The 19,318-nt window shown below is 46.7% G+C and overlaps 1 protein-coding gene across 2 annotated transcripts in view; it reads left to right on the forward strand.

The window, feature by feature from the left end:
* The first annotated feature begins 747 nt into the window (after positions 1-747).
* Positions 748-19,318, forward strand: part of PDPN (podoplanin) — a 29,735-nt gene continuing 11,164 nt past the window's right edge. For both annotated transcript variants that reach the window (XM_004741440.3, XM_004741441.3), the window contains exon 1: positions 748-1,134. In XM_004741440.3, coding sequence (XP_004741497.1) covers positions 1,068-1,134 — 67 coding nt within the window. In that variant the 5' untranslated portion in view covers positions 748-1,067. The remainder of the gene's footprint in view (positions 1,135-19,318) is intronic.

The raw sequence follows: 19,318 nt of genomic DNA on the forward strand, positions 1-19,318 counted from the left end.
AAGTTTATCTGTTGCTAACACCGGGTACCTGAGATCAGGGCAAGATCGCTTAAAGCAGTAAAGTGGGGGCCACATTCCAGAATTAAAAGGGATGGAAGCAAACACAGATCTGGTGATCAGGTGGGTCCTTGGCCATCCCTGGGCTGTGGCACCTCACTCACTGCCCATGGCTGTCCGTCTGCTCATCCATCTGTCCATCTGTCTGTTCGTCCATTCAGCACCGCAGCGTGGCATCCAAAGTGAGGAGAAGCCCATCTCCAACAACCTTTTTCTAAAACAGTCAGAGCTGGGGAGTCCGCCAAACTCCCCACCAGCTCTCGGGTGCAGCCCCCACCCCCCACCCCCGAGCTACTCTACCAGCCCGATCCGCCCCTGGCCCACCCAGATGAGGACAGACACTTAAAAAAAAAATCAAATTCAATATTTACAGGAACAATCCCAGGCTCGGTTGTAAAATTACTGGCCACACAAGGAAGAGTTTACTTCTCCTAACAAACAAACAAAAAGCCTGTGACTACTCTTTAGAAAAAACAAAAAACAAAACAAAACAAAAAAACAAAACCCAAGAATAATAAAGTAAAATATTTTTAAAAAGTAAAATAAATTGCTCACTGAGGCTCCCCCTTCCCCTCCTGTTGGGGCTCAGGGCTCTTCCCAAGCCCCGGGGCAGCCCGGCAGCTGTGGCCCTGTAACTTTAAACCTGGCCTGAGGTCATCATTTTAGCGCTAGCCAAACAGAGGCAGAGGGCGGTCCTAGTGAGCCCCAGACGGAGACCACCTTAGGGCCAGCAGCTCCCCGCCCTCCTAGGGAGAGATAAATGCTGACTCCTCGCAAAGTTTCCAATTGCAAAGTTTGCTCCTCAGCCGCAGAGGGAGAAGGAAGCTTGGGGATCCCTCCTGCGCTGGGTTTTGCTTTTATTTTTTTAATTTTTTTTATTTTTTTTTGCTCCCCGCCTCCCGGCCCCTGTTCTCTGGCCCCACTGGGCCTCTGACTACAAAGCTTTTTCATCTAACCCCCAGCACAGAAACCAAGGGCTCGGCCCCATAGAGAGCAAGTCAACCGAGAAGATGTGGAAGGTGCCAGTTCTGCTCTTGGTTTTGGGAAGCTCGTGGCTCTGGGATCCAGCAGAAGGAGGTAAGACCCAGCAGAATGGCTCCCTGCCACCACTGCTGGCGGAGATGAGCGAGCTGAGACTTGCTGGAATGCCTGGGCCTGGTATTTGAGGTTGCCTGGGAGAGCTGAGGGGAGCTGGGAAGTGTGTGCGTGCCCGAGTCCAGGGGACCTGCAGGAGAGACAGTGGCGTGGCTGGTGCCTGGGGCCAAAGCAATGGCTGAGTGGGGGTGGGAGGAGGAGCCCACGCATCTCATCCACAGGCAGCAAGGGAGGGGAGCAGAGGGGACCTCCCTCTGGGGCAACCCCCCTCCAGCACCCCCCTGCTCAGCTCGTGAGACATAGGGTGGAAGGCTAGAGACCAGGAGCCTTCCCCTGGCTGGACCGGGCTTTCCTATGGGGCTGTGTTTTGGAGGAATGCAGAAAGGCCTCAGAAGAAGTTGGCCCCCTGTATGGAGGTGAGGGGCCTTCAGCGATCGTTTCCCTATGGGGGCCGCCAGGTCTTACACCCTGCGCACCAACACTGGAAACCCTCAGGGCCCCATCCATGGGATGGTCTGGAAGAGGCCTCCGTTATCTTCCCTGGAGAGAATAGTGTGCACAGAAGGACTGGAGTGGGGAGGGCTCCTGAGTATTGGGAAGCAGGGGAGGATGGTTGTGAACCTTGCCGTGTAAGTTGGTTTCGGGCCGTGTGTTGTGCTGAACTTGGCCAACATCAATGACTGAATGAGTGTTCGCGTCTACCTTAGACCGTTCCTGTATTAGATCTGATGGTGGGGGCTCCCCTGGCCCTTTCCCCTTCCTGACTCCTACCTCCCCTTCCCATCTTGCTTCCTTCTGTTGTCTGTCAGCATTTGATTTGATTTTTCTTGGGCTTTTATTTTGATCTGTTTCCCCAACAGAATATAAGCTCCCAAGAACGGAGCTCTGTCTTAGCCTTGATCCCCAGGGTCAGAACAGTATCAGGCACATAGTATTTGCTCACTAAATACGGTGGAAGGAACTGTAAGCTCACTAGTGATCTTGGGGGTTGGAGGCTGCTGAAAGGTAAACTTCTACATTTTCCAAATTGAGGATAGAGGTGGGTCAAGTACCAGGCAAATCCTTCTTGGAGGGAGTGATTGTGTCTACCCCCTTCTTGAGGGGTAGACAGTAATACCCAGCCCTGGGGAAATTACACAGGGCGTATGACTCTCTGCCGGGCTGTAGGCTTCTGAGGGACATGAGCAACTATCTTTATAGGGCCATGGGCTATTCGTGGCCGTCCTATCTTTGGAACTTCTCTTTCCTTTGGAACACCCACAGCTCTGCACTTAACATTTCCCTTTTGTCGAGACAGTATGCAGATGATACCATTCTGTGCTCCCTGGGGCAAGGTGTGGGAGACCCCCAGACTGAGCCACATCCCAGGTCAGCTAAGGAGAGGGAGGCAGCATCCTCTGTTTCCTCCTAGGAAAGGGCTGACTGTAATTATCATTAAGCCAGTGTTTGAAAGTCAGAGGTCCTCTATCTGGAGTGGTTTGCAGGAGGGGGGAAACTGACCTTAGGCATCTATAAATCTGGCCTGGAAAAAAACCAACCAAACAACCAAACAAAACCATCAGCTGCTAGTCGGTGCTAGAAACTGGCTGTTAAAGACAGAGCCAGCCCCCCATCTCCCACCCCCACCTCCCCAGGCTGTGGGGGGTGCTGGCCATGTGTGTGGATGCTGAGTTGCTGGGCTGGCAGCAAGCAGCTGAGGCCCAGGAGGGGTTTTGTCTGAGGATAATGACTGCAGTGCAGAGAATATGGATGAATAACTTCATTGAGCTGAGCTATTGTGGCTCCTGGGGCTGGGGGTAATTATGGTGATGAATTTTATTATCCTTCTCCCAGGATCCTACTCCCCCACTGGGTTTCCCTCATCTCGTGTATAATCTGGTTCGGTTTTGTAATCTGGTCCCATGTGTCTGTCTCTTTGGAACGGAGTGGATTCAAAGGAGCTCTGTTGTCCACACATCTGGCATTTTCCTCAATTGTCAGGACCCCGCCCCCGCTCTGAACTTCCATCCAAAACGCCGACATCGGGGCCTCTCTGTGAGTTGGTTTATTTTGTAAAATTCTGCAAGCAGCCGCTTGCTGCGAGCCCGCACGTGATTTTCCGGGATGAGTCCACCCAGGATTCATCATGCGGCGAACAAATTTCCCTGTGATTTCCCCGAAATTCTTGGCAGTCAGTTTCGGTGCTTCTGAGGTCTTCAGGAGTTGCTAAGGGTTTTTGTTGCTCTGAAGGCATCTACCAAGCCTTGAATAAACACCAGGTCCGTTCGAGTCTTTGGGAGGGAGGTCTATCCATTACATTGGTATATGAGATTCAAAATAGCATTTAACGGTGTAAAAGCACATTTTTAAGAAGTATCCAAGCGTGAGAAGGTGAAGTCCAGACATGGTGAGTAAGGCAGAATGCTGGCCGAGCCTTCTCTCTTTCTCTGGTCTCTGACGTGCGTGGTCCATGAGTCTGTCCAGACCAGAGAATTATAAGGACCCCAAACCTTGGCATGATGGAGTGTGGTCTGGCCGAGGAGGGAGGACCCCACCTTACTCCCATTTCCACCCCCACCATGTGCTAGGAAAGTCACCGTTCCCTCATTTAATCATCTCCTTCAATTATATATCATAATCTTCAGAATATGCCAGAACTAGGATTCAAAAATGAGTCTAACTCCAAACCCCAAGCTCTTTCCAATATAGGACAAAGCCGCATGAAAAACTAAAGGTTGCACTTGAAATTAAAGATTAATGTCACTTTAAGCTCCTTACACATGAAAACAAAAAAAAGTTGGGGTGCCTCAGTGGCTCGGTGGGTTGAGCATCTGTCTCCGGCGAGGGCTTGATCCTGGGGTCCTGGGTACAAGCCCCTGCGTTAGGCTCCCTACTCAGCAGGGAGCCTGCTTCTCCCTCTGCTCCCCGCTTGTACTCTTTCTTGCTATCTCGGTCTCTCTCTCAAATAAATGAATAAAGTTAAAAAAAAAAAAAAAGAGGAAAAATGTTAAAAGTATTAAAAAAGTCCTTTATGTTAAATATCTGCCGTGTTATTCCTGTAAGAATGAAGATGTCATAGTGCATTAAAATAGGGTTCATTAATTCATTCCCCAAAAGGTAACCCAGCATCTCCTGAGCTCTTGGTACAGAGCCAGGGGCAGGATTTGAGCTGTGTGCTCTCTGGAGAGAGGCACGCCTAACTTTACAAAGCATTCCCTGAAGTCTTCGCCAGCAGAGCAACGGACCTGTGCTTTACATTCCGTTGGCTTATCTGAATATTTGTCATATTTCTGGCTCTAAGAACAGACACACCAGGCTACAATGTATGGAAGTGGTTCAGGGGAGGACGTAGAAAGACCGGAGGCTCAGATACCTAGCAGTGCCCTTCTGAGACTCATTGGAGCGATCTCAGGAAGATTCTGCAGGGCTCTCCAAGGAAGTCCCTCAAGGAAATTCCCAGTGGGGCTGATATGTTGGAAGAGAATCCAGTGATTGGGGGGATGGAGTGGAGAGCATTTCTATAGATAAGTCAACAGTTACGGAGATAAGTCTTAGGATTCCCGCAGGGGTGGGCAAGAGATAAAAGCAACTCTGGATAGAAATCTTGAATCCTTTCCTTGTCGATTTCATCAAACTTTTTGGGAAAGGAAAGAGATCAGGCATTTTCTCCGCAGGCTAAGAGATGGAGCCGGGTTAGGGAACAACGGGAGTTCTGCCAACTTCACCCGGGCGGAGAAAACAAGGTGGCTGCTTCTGTCCTTGCGGCACCCCAGGCCTCACCAACCACTGGCTCCCGGAGGGCTGGCCAGTCCCAGGCAAGCATTCCCTGGAACTTCAAAGATAGGGGTGAGCAGGCTCTCCCTTCATGTTGTCTGGCCAGGTGCTCTTGCTGTTTGAGGGGAATCTCGCTTAAGTCCAGAAGGAAACCTGCAGACCTAACCCCCTCATTCACTAGTTATCAGAGGACCTGCAAACTGACATTGTTTAGGGCAACCCTCAATTTCAGGCAGGGAGAAAGAAAAAACAAAAATCAGCAAGCATAGGAAGATGGGCTCTCCACCTGTATCCTGGCGGATAAGGCTACCAGTGGCCCCCCACGCCACAGTATCACTGTGGACGCAGTATCACTGCAGACATGGGGTCATAATTGACATTGTTAGTGTTTGAAACCTGCAGGGGGATGTCAGTTACACAGACTACAGATGGGAAGGGGGGAAAGAGGCCACAAGATAAGTAAACACATTATTGATGAGAATGCAGTATTTCCTGCAATTCATTACAATGTCTCCATCCAGGAGAATAAAACATGACTATAACTGACGGAAAAAGCTGTTATCTAATGAATAGTATCCTGCCTGAGGAAGAAAGGTGTCTGTTTGCATAGAATCCAGAAAGGGAGAGAAAAGGGATGAGGATTTGATGACGGTAAAGCTGCCCTGCCCAAGGAATTCATTTATTTAGCAAGTACATACTGAGTGACTGATTTGTGAGTCAGGCAAGGTACATGTTATCCAGGCTTACGGCTAGTATGCGAGATGTCCTGCAGGGTGGTTCTACGATGAATCAGGGAGCTCTGTTCCATCACAGTCTGGAAATGATTCCATCTAAGAGCCCCACCCTTTGCCTTGTATATACACCAGGTATTTCAATCTTTCGAAGGGCAGTGCCTTGCTTAGCAAATGCGCACAACATTGGAAACACATTTCCTGTTATAAATAAACTATTGGGTTTCCTGGCCTCTTGTAAGTTTGGCTAATGTGAAACAGCATCATGTGAGCTGGATCACCCGGTAATAAGATTAAATTTCTGAAACTATAAAGCCAAGGGAACTAGATTCTGCATGTGTGATGTTAACAGTAGTAACTATAATGGCTAACATCCACTGGCTTAGCACTTTTCCAGCACTTTCCAAGCCCAGGTTCATTTAATCTGTGCAACAGACCTACGAGGCAGGAACTATTTGTATTTTATAGATCAGTGTAGAGGCTCAGAGAAGTTCAGGAACTTAACAGGCAGACACAGGTAGTAAGCAGGAATGGTGTGACTGTTGAATCCAGGCAACTCAACCCCAAAGCCCATGCTCCTAACCACTCAGCACGACGACCTCCTGTGCCCTGGCCTCAAGGCTTCCAAGGACACCCAGAAAAGTCGGTCAATTGATTTCTTCAAGTACCTCTTACAGCAGCAATACCACGGTTGTTAGATGCGTACTTCAGACTGAAGCCTTGGCTGGCATTGGGGTACCGAACTGAAGCACATGGGCCTGCCCCCTTACGCATATACAGGGCATATACACGTTAGTAAGAACTTTAAGAGGTAGAGAAGCATTAAGTGGAATCACAGCTCACGGAGAGAGGCAAAACAGGTGTGTGTGGTGTACGTGTATAAAGAACATAGAGACAACATAAAATGGCATGTCCTGAGTGGCAAGGGCCATTTTTGCTGCCCAGAGTTTGTCAATGAGATTTTTAGGCCATTGTTGGCTGGAGAAGGTCTTGGGGAGCAGATGGGGCTTGATCTTGGCTGTGAAAAATGGTAGAATTGGTTGGACACGGTGGCAGGGAAGGGCAGTCCAGGCGGGAGAGATTGCTTGAACAAAGGCACAGAAGTTAGAACAATCTGGAGTTTGTATAAGAAGATTCATGCCGGCTCACTGGTGTTGGAGTGGGAGTAGTTGGGAAGCAGGATGAGTCCCTGCTAAGGGGGAGAGCTGAACCTTTTTCTGTAGGCAAGAGGCAATAATTGCACATGGGAGTAAGGGGGGCCATGAATGGCAGTTGTTGGGGGAAAAAATGATGACAAGAACCATACGGGATTGAATCTAGGGGATCACTTGGGTGGGGGTGTGGGGGTCAGGAGATGAGCAACTACGTGTGGTGATCACATAATGGGGGATGAGATCAGATTTGGGGGAATCATAGCCAGCATGACTTAGAGCTTGGAATTTCCTGATTTCTTATTCTCTCATTTCTTGAGTCCCTACTATTCACCTCTTACAACATAACATTATTAATTTTTTTTATTAGTAGATAATTCACAGATCATAAAATTAGCTGTTCGAAATTGAATAGGCAGGGGCACCTGGCGGGCTCAGTCAGTGGAGCATGCGACTCTTGATCTTGGGGTTGTGAGTTCAAGCCCCACGTTGGGTGTAGAGAAGACTTAAAAATAAAATCTTAAATGGAGAAATAAATTGAATACCAAACCATTAGAAGTTGCTCCCCTTTGCCCTCTCCCCCATTTCTGGCAGCCACAGAGCTACTTTTTGTCTGTCTGGATTTGCCCATTCTAGACATTTCACGTGAATGGAATCTGACAATATATGGCCTTCTGTGCCTTGTTTCTTTCATCCGGCATGATTTCAAGGTTCATTGTTGGTGTAGTGTGTGTGTCAGAATTTTATTAAACTCCAATGGCTGAATAATACTCAATCTGTTATTTATCTGTTCATGACCGATTGATGGACATTTGGCTTGCTTCTGCTCTGGGGCTATATGAATAGTGTGGCTAGGAGCATTCATGTACAAATCTTTATGTGGATTGATGTTTTCATCTCTCTCAGGTATATCCCTAGGAATATAATTGGCCAATCATATGGTAACTATGTGTAACTTTTTGAGGAACTGCCCAGCTGTTTTCCAAAGTAGCTACATTATTTTACATTCCTATCAATGATGCAGAAGGGTTCCAATTTATCCACATCCTTGCCAGCACTGGTTATTTTCATGTTGTTTTGTTTCTTTTCATTTTTTGATGGTAGCCATTTCCTAATGGGTGTGAAGGGGTATCTCATTGTGATTTTGATTAGTATTTCTCTAATGACTGACAATGCTCAGTATTCTTTTCATGTACTTGTTGGCCATTTACATATCTTCTTTTTAAAAAATATTTATTTTTAAGTACTCTCTACAGTGTGGGGCTTGAACTCACACCCCGGAGGTCAGGAGTCGCATGCTCCACCAACTGATCCAGCCAGGTGCACCCACATTTTCTTTCAAGCAATGTCTATTCAAACCTATTCCCCCTTTAAAATTGAGTCGTCTGTTTATTGTTGAAGTCTTTATATATTCTGGATACCAGACCCTTATCAGACACAGGAATTGCAAATATTCTTCCCATTAAATTTCTTGATGGTGTCCACTGAAGCAAAAATTTTAAAATTTTTGAAGTCCCATTTATCTGGTTTTTTTTCTCTTTTATTGCCTGTATGGTTTGTATCATATCTAAGAACCCATTGCCTCATCTAAGGTCACAAAGGTTTACTCTTAGTTTACTTCCAAAAGTTGTGTAGTTTTAGATTTTACATTTAGTTCTTTGACTCATTTGGAGTTCCTTCGTACATGTGATATGAAGTCGAGGGCCCACTCTTTTCTTTTGCATGGGGCTGTCCGGGTGTCCCAGAACCATTAGTTGAAAAGGTAGTTCTTTCCCAGCAAGTTATCCTGGCACCTTTGTCAAAAATCAACTGCCCATAAACGGAAGGGCTTATTTCTGGACCCTCAATTCTATTCCGTTTTTCTAAACATCTATCCCTATGCCAATGCTACACAGTCTAGATTATTTGTAGTAAGTTTCAAAGTTGGGAAGTGCGAGTCCTCCTACTTTGTTTTTTTTCAAGATTGCTGCACACTTGATCTTAGCCAAAAGGTCGAGAAGGGATTCGAGATTGCTTCAATTAATCACTGATACTCAAAGAGATATTTGCGTATCTCTTGCCCATTAGAGAAGAGGGCAGTACCCATGTCTTACTCTGCACTTGAAAGGACACATGATTGGTACATAGTAAACATTCATCAGGAGGAAGAGGGAGGGAACCACAAAGATCACAGTCTTTGGGCAGAAACAACAGAGGCAGGTGATAGAAATATAAAAATCAGGTTGGAGGGATGATAGGTTTGGAACCAGTGTTAGAAGGAGGAGTTCAAGTTCAGGCACTCCGTTTTAGATGCAGGGACTTGGAGGTAATAGTAGGACATCCAATTTGATGTATTTGATGGGTACCTGGAAAGATAATCAAAAGGACATCAGAGGTACACCTAGAGACACCGTTTGCTGCCTGAACTCCTTCCCATTTATCGGATCAAGGGGAAAAACATGGCAAGGAGGGTCAGAAGAGATTCACCCCAGCTAAGAAAGATTGTTTTTAAAAATCTACCGAAGCACACTTCAGACTCCCCAGCCAGGCCCAGGATCAAGGCCAAGGGCAGCTAATGGAAACACGGCCACATTCTGCACATTCCTGTAAGGCCTCGTCCTCCTCCGTGCACAGCTGGGCTGTCTGTGAGCTACATGGGTGGATGGTGAGGTCAGAGCCAAAGGGGCTTCTCTTTTCACTCTTGCAACATCAGGGCCTGCTCAGCTGACAGCGCCGAGTGAATCAGAAGCTCGGTTTCCGAGCAGATGGCGAGAAATTTCCCAAACACTCTGCCACCCCGTTGAGATGCTCTGCTCCGGGGCAGGACTTCTAAAACAGGTTTTAGTCCTTTGGTTTTTTCATGTACAAAACCGTCCTCTCTGTGAGGTGGCCTTTCCAAAGGGCCGCTGGACGCAGTAAGTTCCAGAAAAGTTGTTAGCGAGGTGTTGACTGCAGTTTACAAAGCTGAACTTATTTCCTCTTTTCCTGAGAACATTTCTGCTCTTGGTCAACAGAAAAAAACCTCTCCCCAGGTTGAGTAATCTTGGTAGAGGTTGTAATCAGCAGCCTTGAGTTTTAACACTTGAGGAGTTCTGAGCCCCAAGATTGTGGTTGCGGGGAGGGTTGGGAGGGGGAGCGGGGAAGCTGATCTGTGAATGCTGAGAAGTGTGACTGTCCATGCGTTCATTCATTCCGCTCTCGGAGGCCATGCCGGAGGCTGGGCCGCGAACCTATAGCAGAATGGGATGCTGTTCCCAGGAAGCTTATGGACGCTAGCAGAGCAAAAGAAGTCAGTGTTGGTGCTATCAAGCCTCGCTCAAGTTTAGGGGGATTGCTTTCTCTTGGCATCCTGGGAAGGCGCCGAGGGAAGAATGTCTCACCTGGGTCAGGTAGATGAGTAGGTAGGGTTTAGATGGGCAGTGGAGTTGGAAGGATGAAACTGCGGGTGACCTTGGCATCCAGAAGCCCACAGAGCAGCTTTGGTACCATCCCAGCCCTGGCCACGTGGCATAGAGAGCCTATGAGGGGAGCTGCAGAAAAGCGACAGGCATAAATACAGCCTGCGTGACACAGTGGTTCGAGCGGGGTTAGGCGTCTAAGAGGCCCGATGTCTAATCCCTGCATCACCACTTTCTGGCTGTGTGGACGGTTTACTCTCAGCCTCGTGGTCCTTGGTTTCAATATGAGAATGACTTGAGCATGTAAGGCTTTTGTAAAGAGTGCTTGGCACCATGTTTTGGACGTTCTCCAATAAATTCAAAATAACAACCATTTTTACAATATCCGCCTCCTTAGAAATGCAAACTGGTATAGCCACTCTGAAAAACAATGTGGATGTTCCTCAAAAAATTAAAAATAGAACAACATGGGCAACTGGGTGGCTCAGTTGGTTAAGCGTCCAACTCTTGATGACAGCTCAGGTCATGATCTCAGGGTCCTGAGATCGAGCCCCAGGTGGGGCTCTCTGCTAGGCATGGAGCCTGCTTGGGACTCTCTCTCTCTCTCCCTCTACCTTTGCCCCTTCCCCTCCTCCCTGCTTCCACTCTTGCTCTCTAAAAAAAGGAAGGAAGGAAGGAAGGAAGGAAGGAAGAAAGAAAGGAAGGAAGAAAGAAAATAATAAGGAAGAAAGAAAGAAAGGAAGGAAGAAAGAAAATAATAAGAACTACCACATGATCCAGTAATTCCACTGCTGGGTGTTTATCCAAAGAAAATGAAAATACTAACTTGAAAAGATACATACATCCCTGTGTTTATTGCAACATTATTTACAATAGCCAAGATACAGATGCAACTCAAATGTCCATCCACAGATGAATGGATAGAGAAGAATGGTAGATATAGACAATAGACTATTACTCAGCCCTGAAAAAGAATGAGATCTTGCCACTTGCAACGACATGGTTGGAGCTAGAGAGTCTAATGCTAAGTAAAATAAGTCAGAGAAAGACAAATACTATATGATTTCACTCCTCTGTGGAGCTGAAGAAACAAAACAAAGGAAAAAAGAGAGAAACCAAAAAATAGACTCCTAACTATAGAGAACTGGTGGTTACCAGAGGGGTGGTGGGTGTGGGGGGTTGGGGGAAGTAGGTGAAGGGGACTAAGGGTGTCCTTATTGTGACGAGCACTGACGAATGTGTAGAATTATGAGCCGCTATATTGTGCACCTAAAACTAATGTAACACTGTTATAATTATAGTGGACTTGAAAAAAATTAAATAATAAGATAAAATACAATACCTCCTTGTTGGGTGGTCATGGAAAATAACCTTGAAGATTTGTGAAAGGCACACAGCAGGCCTCAGTTGACAGGTGGCTGGGAAGCCTGGTGTCCTGTCGAGAGGACTCCATGTCCTGCTCCCTCCACCTGCTGGTGGCCTGTTGGGAGGTCTTGCTAGGGACCTGAAAGCTGAGTCCCCAGCCACATGGCCCTTCTCCTTTCTTTACTGCTCATGTTCAGTGACAGAGACCTTCAGAATGCTGTGTCTTTGGGGCATGGCATCTAATCCCCCCTCTTTGAAGTCCGGGAACACGGCTCCAAGTCTTTTTTTTTTTAAGATTTTATTTATTCATTTGACAGACAGAGATCACAAGTAGGCAGAGAAGCAGGCAGAGAGAGAGGGGAGGGGGAAGCAGGCTCCCTGCTGAGCAGAGACCCTGAGATCATGACCTGAGCTGAAGGCAGAGGCTTTAACCCCCTGAGCCACCCAGGCGCCCCTTCATGGCTCCAAATCTTAATCTGCAGCATTTCTCCTGATTTTCTCCCGAGGAACAGGTAACACTTGTCTGATCTCAGCCTTGACATGTCTCTCTTGAGTTTCATGGAAGAGGCACACGTCCCCAGTGCTGACAGTGGGTGATCGCAGCTCAGTATCAGCCTGGGCCTGCAGGGGACACGCGAGTGGACAGGCTGCTGATCACTACACCTTGAACAGCAACACCACGGAGCTTATCCACAGAGGGGATTGTCCTATTATCAGCCAAGTTCAGAGGAAGCTATTTAATAACCCTTGAGTGCAGCCCAGTGGACAGCAAGCAGCAAGAATATTGCAACATAAGAGATAATTCAAAAGAAGTGTCAGTGTGTTCATTCAGTCGTTCAACAAACATCTGCTAACTACTTACCATGGTGCCAAGCACTGGGAATATGGGGCGGTTGTGGGCTTTAGGGTAACACTGTGTGTCCTGGAGGAAAATTATGGATACTGTAGGATACTGAGTGGCCGGGCCGAGCCCTCAAGAAGCCGCCTCGATTTTCCATGGCCACACTTTTGATCCGGTAAGCAATTTACCAAGAACCAAGAGCCACAGGAAGGGTGGGTGTCGAGGGGAACTCACTGGCCACATCAGTGATCATACTGGCCGCAGCCCAGTGTCTGCCAGGAGTTGAAGGCCAGCACACAGCTTTGGGTCAGCAAGTGGTTTTCAGAATTCCAAGGAAAGACTTCCTCACAAGGTCAGAGGACGGGCCAGCCTGTAGGCAAGAGGATTGATTCAAAAGATGTGGTAAATAAAAGCAAAGGTCCTAACACCTTTCTTCTGGTTGCAGAAGCCTACTTGCTGGTAACTAAGGGAGCAGCATCAAACAGCTAAATTTGGGCCATTTGAATTGAGATGAAGGACCCTATGAAGATCTTAGCATCAACGTGGGTGGTCTGCGGGGTGCTAGGAAATGTTGGAGCTGGCACCTTCCCACTGCTCTAGGTGTGTTTGTTTTCAGCCTTCTGAGAGCAGGGTTGAGACATGATGGAAGGGTGATAAGCACAAGCCTGTGTCGGGGCAAAGGCATAAAAGCAGGCACTTTTGCTTGTGTTTTCCAAACAGATGTTTTGACCTCTCTCCAAAAGCATTGCTTCATCCCAAATGTAACTGGGAGGCCAAGGGGGTGGAAATGCTAGGATCAATTATTTAAAATTATTTATTAATTATCCTACAGTTACTCCTACAGGGGAAAACCAGAACTTCCTAGGATGTCGTAAGAAAAAAAAAAAAAAAAGAGCATTCTCTTTCTCAACGGTCCCAAAACCCATTCCACGGCCATGTAGTCATCCATCTTCAAAGCTTATCTGGGCAGTGAGATGCCGGAGCGCTGAAGATGCTGGAAAACCTCAGGCAACACGAAAGATTGCCTCAATCAGTTGGCTGATGCCGCAGGTTTTCTTTGAAAATCCCGAGGATAACTCAGCTTGTGACTTCTTTATTTTTAAAATCAACTTTCTTCTTTTTTTAAAAAATATTTTATTTGTTTATTTGACAGAGAGAGAGAGAGAGATCACAAGTAGACAGAGAGAGAGGGGGAAGCAGGCTCCCCACTGAGCAGAGAGCCCAATGTGGGGCTCGATCCCAGGACCCCAAGATCATGACCCAAGCCAAAGGCAGAGGCTTAACCCACTGAGCCACCCAGGCACCCCTAAAATCAACTTTCGTAAGACAAAATCAGAGAGGCATGCAAAGCACAAGAGACTCTTAACTATATAGGAAACAGAGTGAGGTTGCTGGAGGGGAAGGCGTTGGAGGGAGGGGGTGACTGGGGGGGAGGGGCTGTTAGGAGGGCCTGTGATGAAATGAGTTCTGGGTGTTACAGGGAACTGATGAATCACTAAACTCTGCCCCTGAAACTAATCATACACTCTATGTTAATTAATTGATTTTAAATTTAAAAATGTTGAAGTATACCTTTAAAAAGGTATAAAAAAAAGTATGGTTAAAAGTATATTATCTGAAAAAAAAGTATATTATCTGAAAAGCTACAGTTAATTTTAGAACTAAACATCGAAAGGTAAAACATAAAAATAAAATCAACTTTTCTGTTTTAAGATAAAATGCTTATTTTATGGAAGCTTCTCCTGCTGTCTGATTTTTGAGGCTTCGAGTCAGCAGAAAGAGGACAGCAGGGAGCTTCTCCCTCACGTGGACATGGAAACAGCAGAGGCTCTTCAACTTAGGGAGGGGACTTTCGTGGCTCTCTTCATAAAACAAGGGGGAAGTCCAGGAAAGGACCCCGTGTCATAGTCCCAGTACATCCCTTCGTACCCTGAATGTTGTATCTCCGCGGAGCTGTAACAGGTTGGAAAATGAATTTTCAGGTCCAAGGTTTGGTATTTCTTTTCCTTTTTCTTTTTTTTTTTTTTTTAAGATTTTATTTATTTATTTGACAGGGAGAGAGAGCTCAAGCGGGGGAGAGGCAGGGAGAAGGAGAGGGAGAAACAGGCTTCCTGCTGAGCAGGGAGCCTGATGCAGGACTCCATTCCCAGGACCCTGGGATCATGACTTGAGCCAAAGGCAGGCGCTTGGCCTTCTGAGCCACCCAGGTGCCCCTGGTATTTATTTCTGATGGTTGGTGGGTGATGAATTCAGACATATCCTGATCAATACTTGCCTGTTTATTTGTTTGTTTGTTTTCCCCTTGCCACCTCACTGTCCCGGTGCAAGCGTCAGCTACTCCTGCCAGGACAGCAGGGTAGCCTGGGTGGTCCCCCTGCTTCTGTCTAATCCCAGCGCCCTCCCCGATACACACACCCCATTCACATGGCACTCCGAGGTGACGTCATCTCCTAGCTCCCCTTCACATACTCCCAGTTGAAAGGAGAACCCCACCCAGCGGGCCCTCCACACCTCCTCCAACTCATTTCTTCCATCCAGCCCCACCCCCCACTCTCTGTTTCTTTCTTTTATTTTTTTAAGATTTTATTTATTTATTTGACAGAGAGATCACAAGTAGGCAGAAAGGCAGGCGGGGGTAGGGGGGAAGCAAGCTCTCTGCCAAGCAGAGAGCCCGATGCGGGGCTCGATCCCAAGACTCTGAGATCATGACCTGAGCCGAAGGCAGAGGCTTTACTCACTGAGCCACCCAAGTGCCCCCACCACTCTCTGTTTCTTGAATGTACACTGCCCCAAGCTCATTCTGGGCTTCCGGGTTCGTTAGGTCATTTCTTCCCATCTGGAGTTCATTGCTCATTCATCAGCTACTTAGTGTATCCTATGGGCCAAGTATTTTAAGGAGAAGCCAAGTAGGGAAGATACAGCACAATGAGTGGTTGAGGGGGCACCTGGGTGGCTCAGTGGGTTAAAGCCTTTGCCTTCGGCTCAGGTCATGATCCCAGGGTCCTGGGATTAAGACCTGCATTGGGCTCTCTGCTCAGCGGGGAGCCTGCTTCCTCCTTTCTGTCTGCTTGTGATCTCTGTCTGTCAAATAAATAAATAAAATCTTTAAAAAAAAAATGAGTGGTTGAATATTCTGCCACGTGTTTGAGGGTGTGTAGGGGAGGTACTGATTTCAGTTATGGGGGGGAGGCCACTGCAAGAAAGTGCCCTTTGAGGACAGATCTAAGGGGGTAAAAGAGTGCTATCTTGAAATTTTCCTTGTTTGCTTATTGTGAGAAACACCCCCCACCCCCAACAACAGTACCTAAAATCACAAGACATCTCACCTCTGTCTCTAGTGCCCAGAATGGGGCCCAGCACTTAGGTGAACAGGGACTATTTGGGGATATAGAGGTGAGCCTTGGGAAGGTTCTAGTCTTGATCGTTGCTGCTGCTTTCATTTGCAGAGCCAAGGAGAGCTGCTGCTGAAAGAGAAGGAAGCATGCTCTTAGAAAGCAGGTCACACCTGCCTTCTATAATCTACCACGTTGGAAAGCTTAGTCCCTAGAAGGGGCTCGCTTAAGGAGCCTGAGATTCTGGTTCCTAAATAATTGGACTGGAAGATTCTAACCAGGGATTTCATAAAGGAGGACACGTGATGCAAGAAGAAGCAGTTGCTTCTGACAACCAGGATTATAATTTATGAAAGGGTGAGGTGGTGAAGCGGAAGGATGTCAGAACCCAGGAAGGGGCCAGCAGGTATTCTGGCTCATGGGGACACAAAGATGTCTTTTATGTGTTGGTGAGTACACGGATGAGCCATTAAAACATTTGGCTTTGTGTCCACTCACTGACCAGGTGAACTAGGCAAATCATTAAGTTTCCAATGTTAGACAGCTATTCTGACACTTGATAAAACAGTTGGAAGATTTTATTTAAGACTACTGCAATAGGGGAGAGAGATGGTTCAAAATACAGCAACGATAGCTGGGGAATTATAACCAAGGAACAGAGTATGGGGGAGGGGAGATGGAAAAGTACAGAGAGAACACATCAAGGGTAGCAAGGGTTCTTGCTAAAGGCGAGCCTTCCACTTGGACATCAAAGGTGTGGAATGGGGAACTTGGTCAGGTGGAAGCACTCTCTCTCAGCTGACTTAGCAGGGTTCTTGCTGAAACTAGACTCTTGTAAGGATGGACAAAGAAACCCAACTAGAATTTGGTCAAGGAGAGATCTTTGTCGGCCTCACTTTCCAAATCTGATAAAGGGGACATTGATGCCAATGCAACTCACCCATGTGGCCATTTTGAAATGAAGTCAGTCAAAGGGTAATAAACAAATAAACCCTATGCGGTCCCCATGAGGGGGGTTGTTATAAAGCTGGGCCTCCCATGTGAAGTAGAACCTACAACTTGGGAAGACCTCAGTGCACTTCTGTTCAAGTGGCCTACCTACTCTTCCTGCTCACTCTCTCTACACACCTACACCCATGCTGCTGAATTCACGCGGCGGCGGTTAGTGGAGTTGAGGAGGAAGGGGGACCAGATGGTGAGGGGAGCATAGAGTTAGAAATCAGTTCTGGAAAGGTATGGAAGAGGTATGGAAGTGAGGGCAGAAGGTAGTGCGTGGGCCATTTGAGCTGGTCCTCGAGCTGAAGGTTTACTCCCATGGCCACGGCATGGTATTTGAAAGAAGACATTTGTCTCAATGAGAGCTAGTTCTGAAGCAGTGGGGGAGAGAGGGTTTATTGGGAATTAACCGCTCAGTCTTTTGGGGGGAATCAACATATACCCCCATTTTACATCATACTTCAAAAGAAACACAAGACAAGGAGAAATATTCAGTGTGAGAACAAAACCATAGGGACAATCTAGTGAGTATTCACAGAGGCTTGAGTTAGGGTTTGTAAGTTTCACATCCAAGGGGAAAACAAGCTTAATGTTTGATTGGCGATGGAGCTCAGGACTTATGAGAGATGTAAATGCCAGCTCATCCCAAAAAAAAAAAAAAAAAGGGTTTGTTGCAGCTCTTACAAAGAATATTTCCTAAGGTATAAACATACGAAACTGTAAAAGAGATGAATGCCATCAGAGAAAAATGGTCACAGAAGAAGACCTTTCTAATGGCCAAAAAATTAATGGAACAAAACACCACCATTAACCAGGAATGTAAATAAAACCAGAAGATTGCAAACACTTATTTAAAACATTTTTACCAGGCTGCCTGGGTGGGTCAGTGGGTTAAAGCCTCTGCCTTCAGCTCAGGTCATGATCTCAGGGTCCTGGGATCGAGCCCCGCATCAGGCTCTCTGCTCAGCAGGGAGCCTGCTTCCTCCTCTCTCTCTCTCTCTCTCTCTCTCTCTCTGCCTGCCTCTCTGCCTACTTGTGATCTCCGTCTGTTAAATAAATAAATAAAATCTTAAAAAAATTTTTTTTTCCTTGAGACCTTGGGACTATTACTATTCTAGTAACAGTTCTAAACTCTAAAATATTTTAAAAGGAAAGGATCCCATAAAAATAGGTAAACTGGAATAATTTCTTTAGAGAGATCAGGCTTCAATGCAAAGAGGAAAGTGGTTCCCAATTAGCACTTTCAGACGATAAACATCTCTTCAGTTCTTGCATTTAAGCTTGAGAAGCTGAAGGTAAAATTGATTTGTCCCATCTTTTCACGGTTAACGAAGAGGTTGGCCCAGCTTTCGAAAGAATAACACCTACACACAAATTACAAAGCAGATGGATGGATTGACACCTTATTTGGAAACTTCCATTGGTTCTAACCCGCAGGCTGGGTGAGGCTGGGTGAGACAGGAAAAGGTGTTCACGTGAGCCTGAGGGCACTGGGTCCAGAAGGGACACTGTTATTGTAGGTTCGTCACTGTGCTTATGTAAACAGCTGCGTGTGTGCCCTGTGCACATGCACGTGTCTTCAGAGGGAAAGAGAATCCGAGGATGGAGGCATCAATGCACAATTTGAATTTCACCGGCCAAGGGAACAAGGCGTCCATCGGTGGCTGGAAACTCGGGCAGCTGAGCTCGTAGGAGCTCTTCACCCAGGAAAGCCTTCAACCAAAAAAATAAGACAGACAATTGAAGATCTCTTGTTAGAGATCAACTTTCCCATGGAGCAAAAGAATGCCAGGGCAGTGTGACAAAAGCTATGCATCTTAATCATGACTGCCATTCTTCCTTAAAACACCCTTTGTCTACTCACGGTGAGGTTAGTCCTTGGCTCAGGGGGCCAAGTAAAGGAAGGAATTTTTATCAAATTACGTTTTCGGTGAGCTGAATGCTGTATGAAATAATTCAAACCAGCTTTACTCAGCACTTGATTTCTTTTTTTTTTTTTAAGCAAGGAAGTTTTGTTTCATTTTGTAAAGTTGGAGAAAGCCATGTAATACATGGTTTTGCTGAGCAGCCTCCAGAAAACGTTGCTAAAATTGATGATTTACTAACGGTTCAAACCAGGAGGGGAAGAAAAGAAAAACGGGATGTGGGTTGTGTGTGTGTGTGTGTGTGTGTGTGTGTTTAATAAGGACTACTTCCCTGGCAAAGGAATATTTCCCCCTTGAGCTCAGTAAATACATTCAACATTTGCCTAACATCGCAGTCATAAATCCTGATGCGAGCCCCTCGCTACCCACCCCCACCCCAGCGAGCCACTAGGAGGGGAGGCAACACTTTGCATGCACTGAAGTATTCAGTTATTCCTAACTGGTGAAAGCCACTTTCCCCCAGATGAAAAAAGAAATGCATTTGCTTAGGGAGCTCATCCAAAGCTGTTGATCGATATCACTGGATCAGGGCTTCAGAGGCGAAGAGAAGGCTCCCAGAACCAGTGAATTTACTCTTAAGGCTTTCTCTCTCTATGCATCAGTAGAGAAGTTGTGATCAAATATTTATTAGCTGTGCCTTTGGCTGGGCTTTCTAAGCACAGGGAGAAATAAGGTATCGGAAGGCGAGGACGGGA

Source organism: Mustela putorius, unplaced genomic scaffold (assembly GCF_011764305.1).
Source record: "Mustela putorius furo isolate JIRA1106 unplaced genomic scaffold, ASM1176430v1.1 tig00003853_pilon_pilon_pilon, whole genome shotgun sequence".
NCBI classification, from domain to species: Eukaryota; Metazoa; Chordata; class Mammalia; order Carnivora; family Mustelidae; genus Mustela; species Mustela putorius.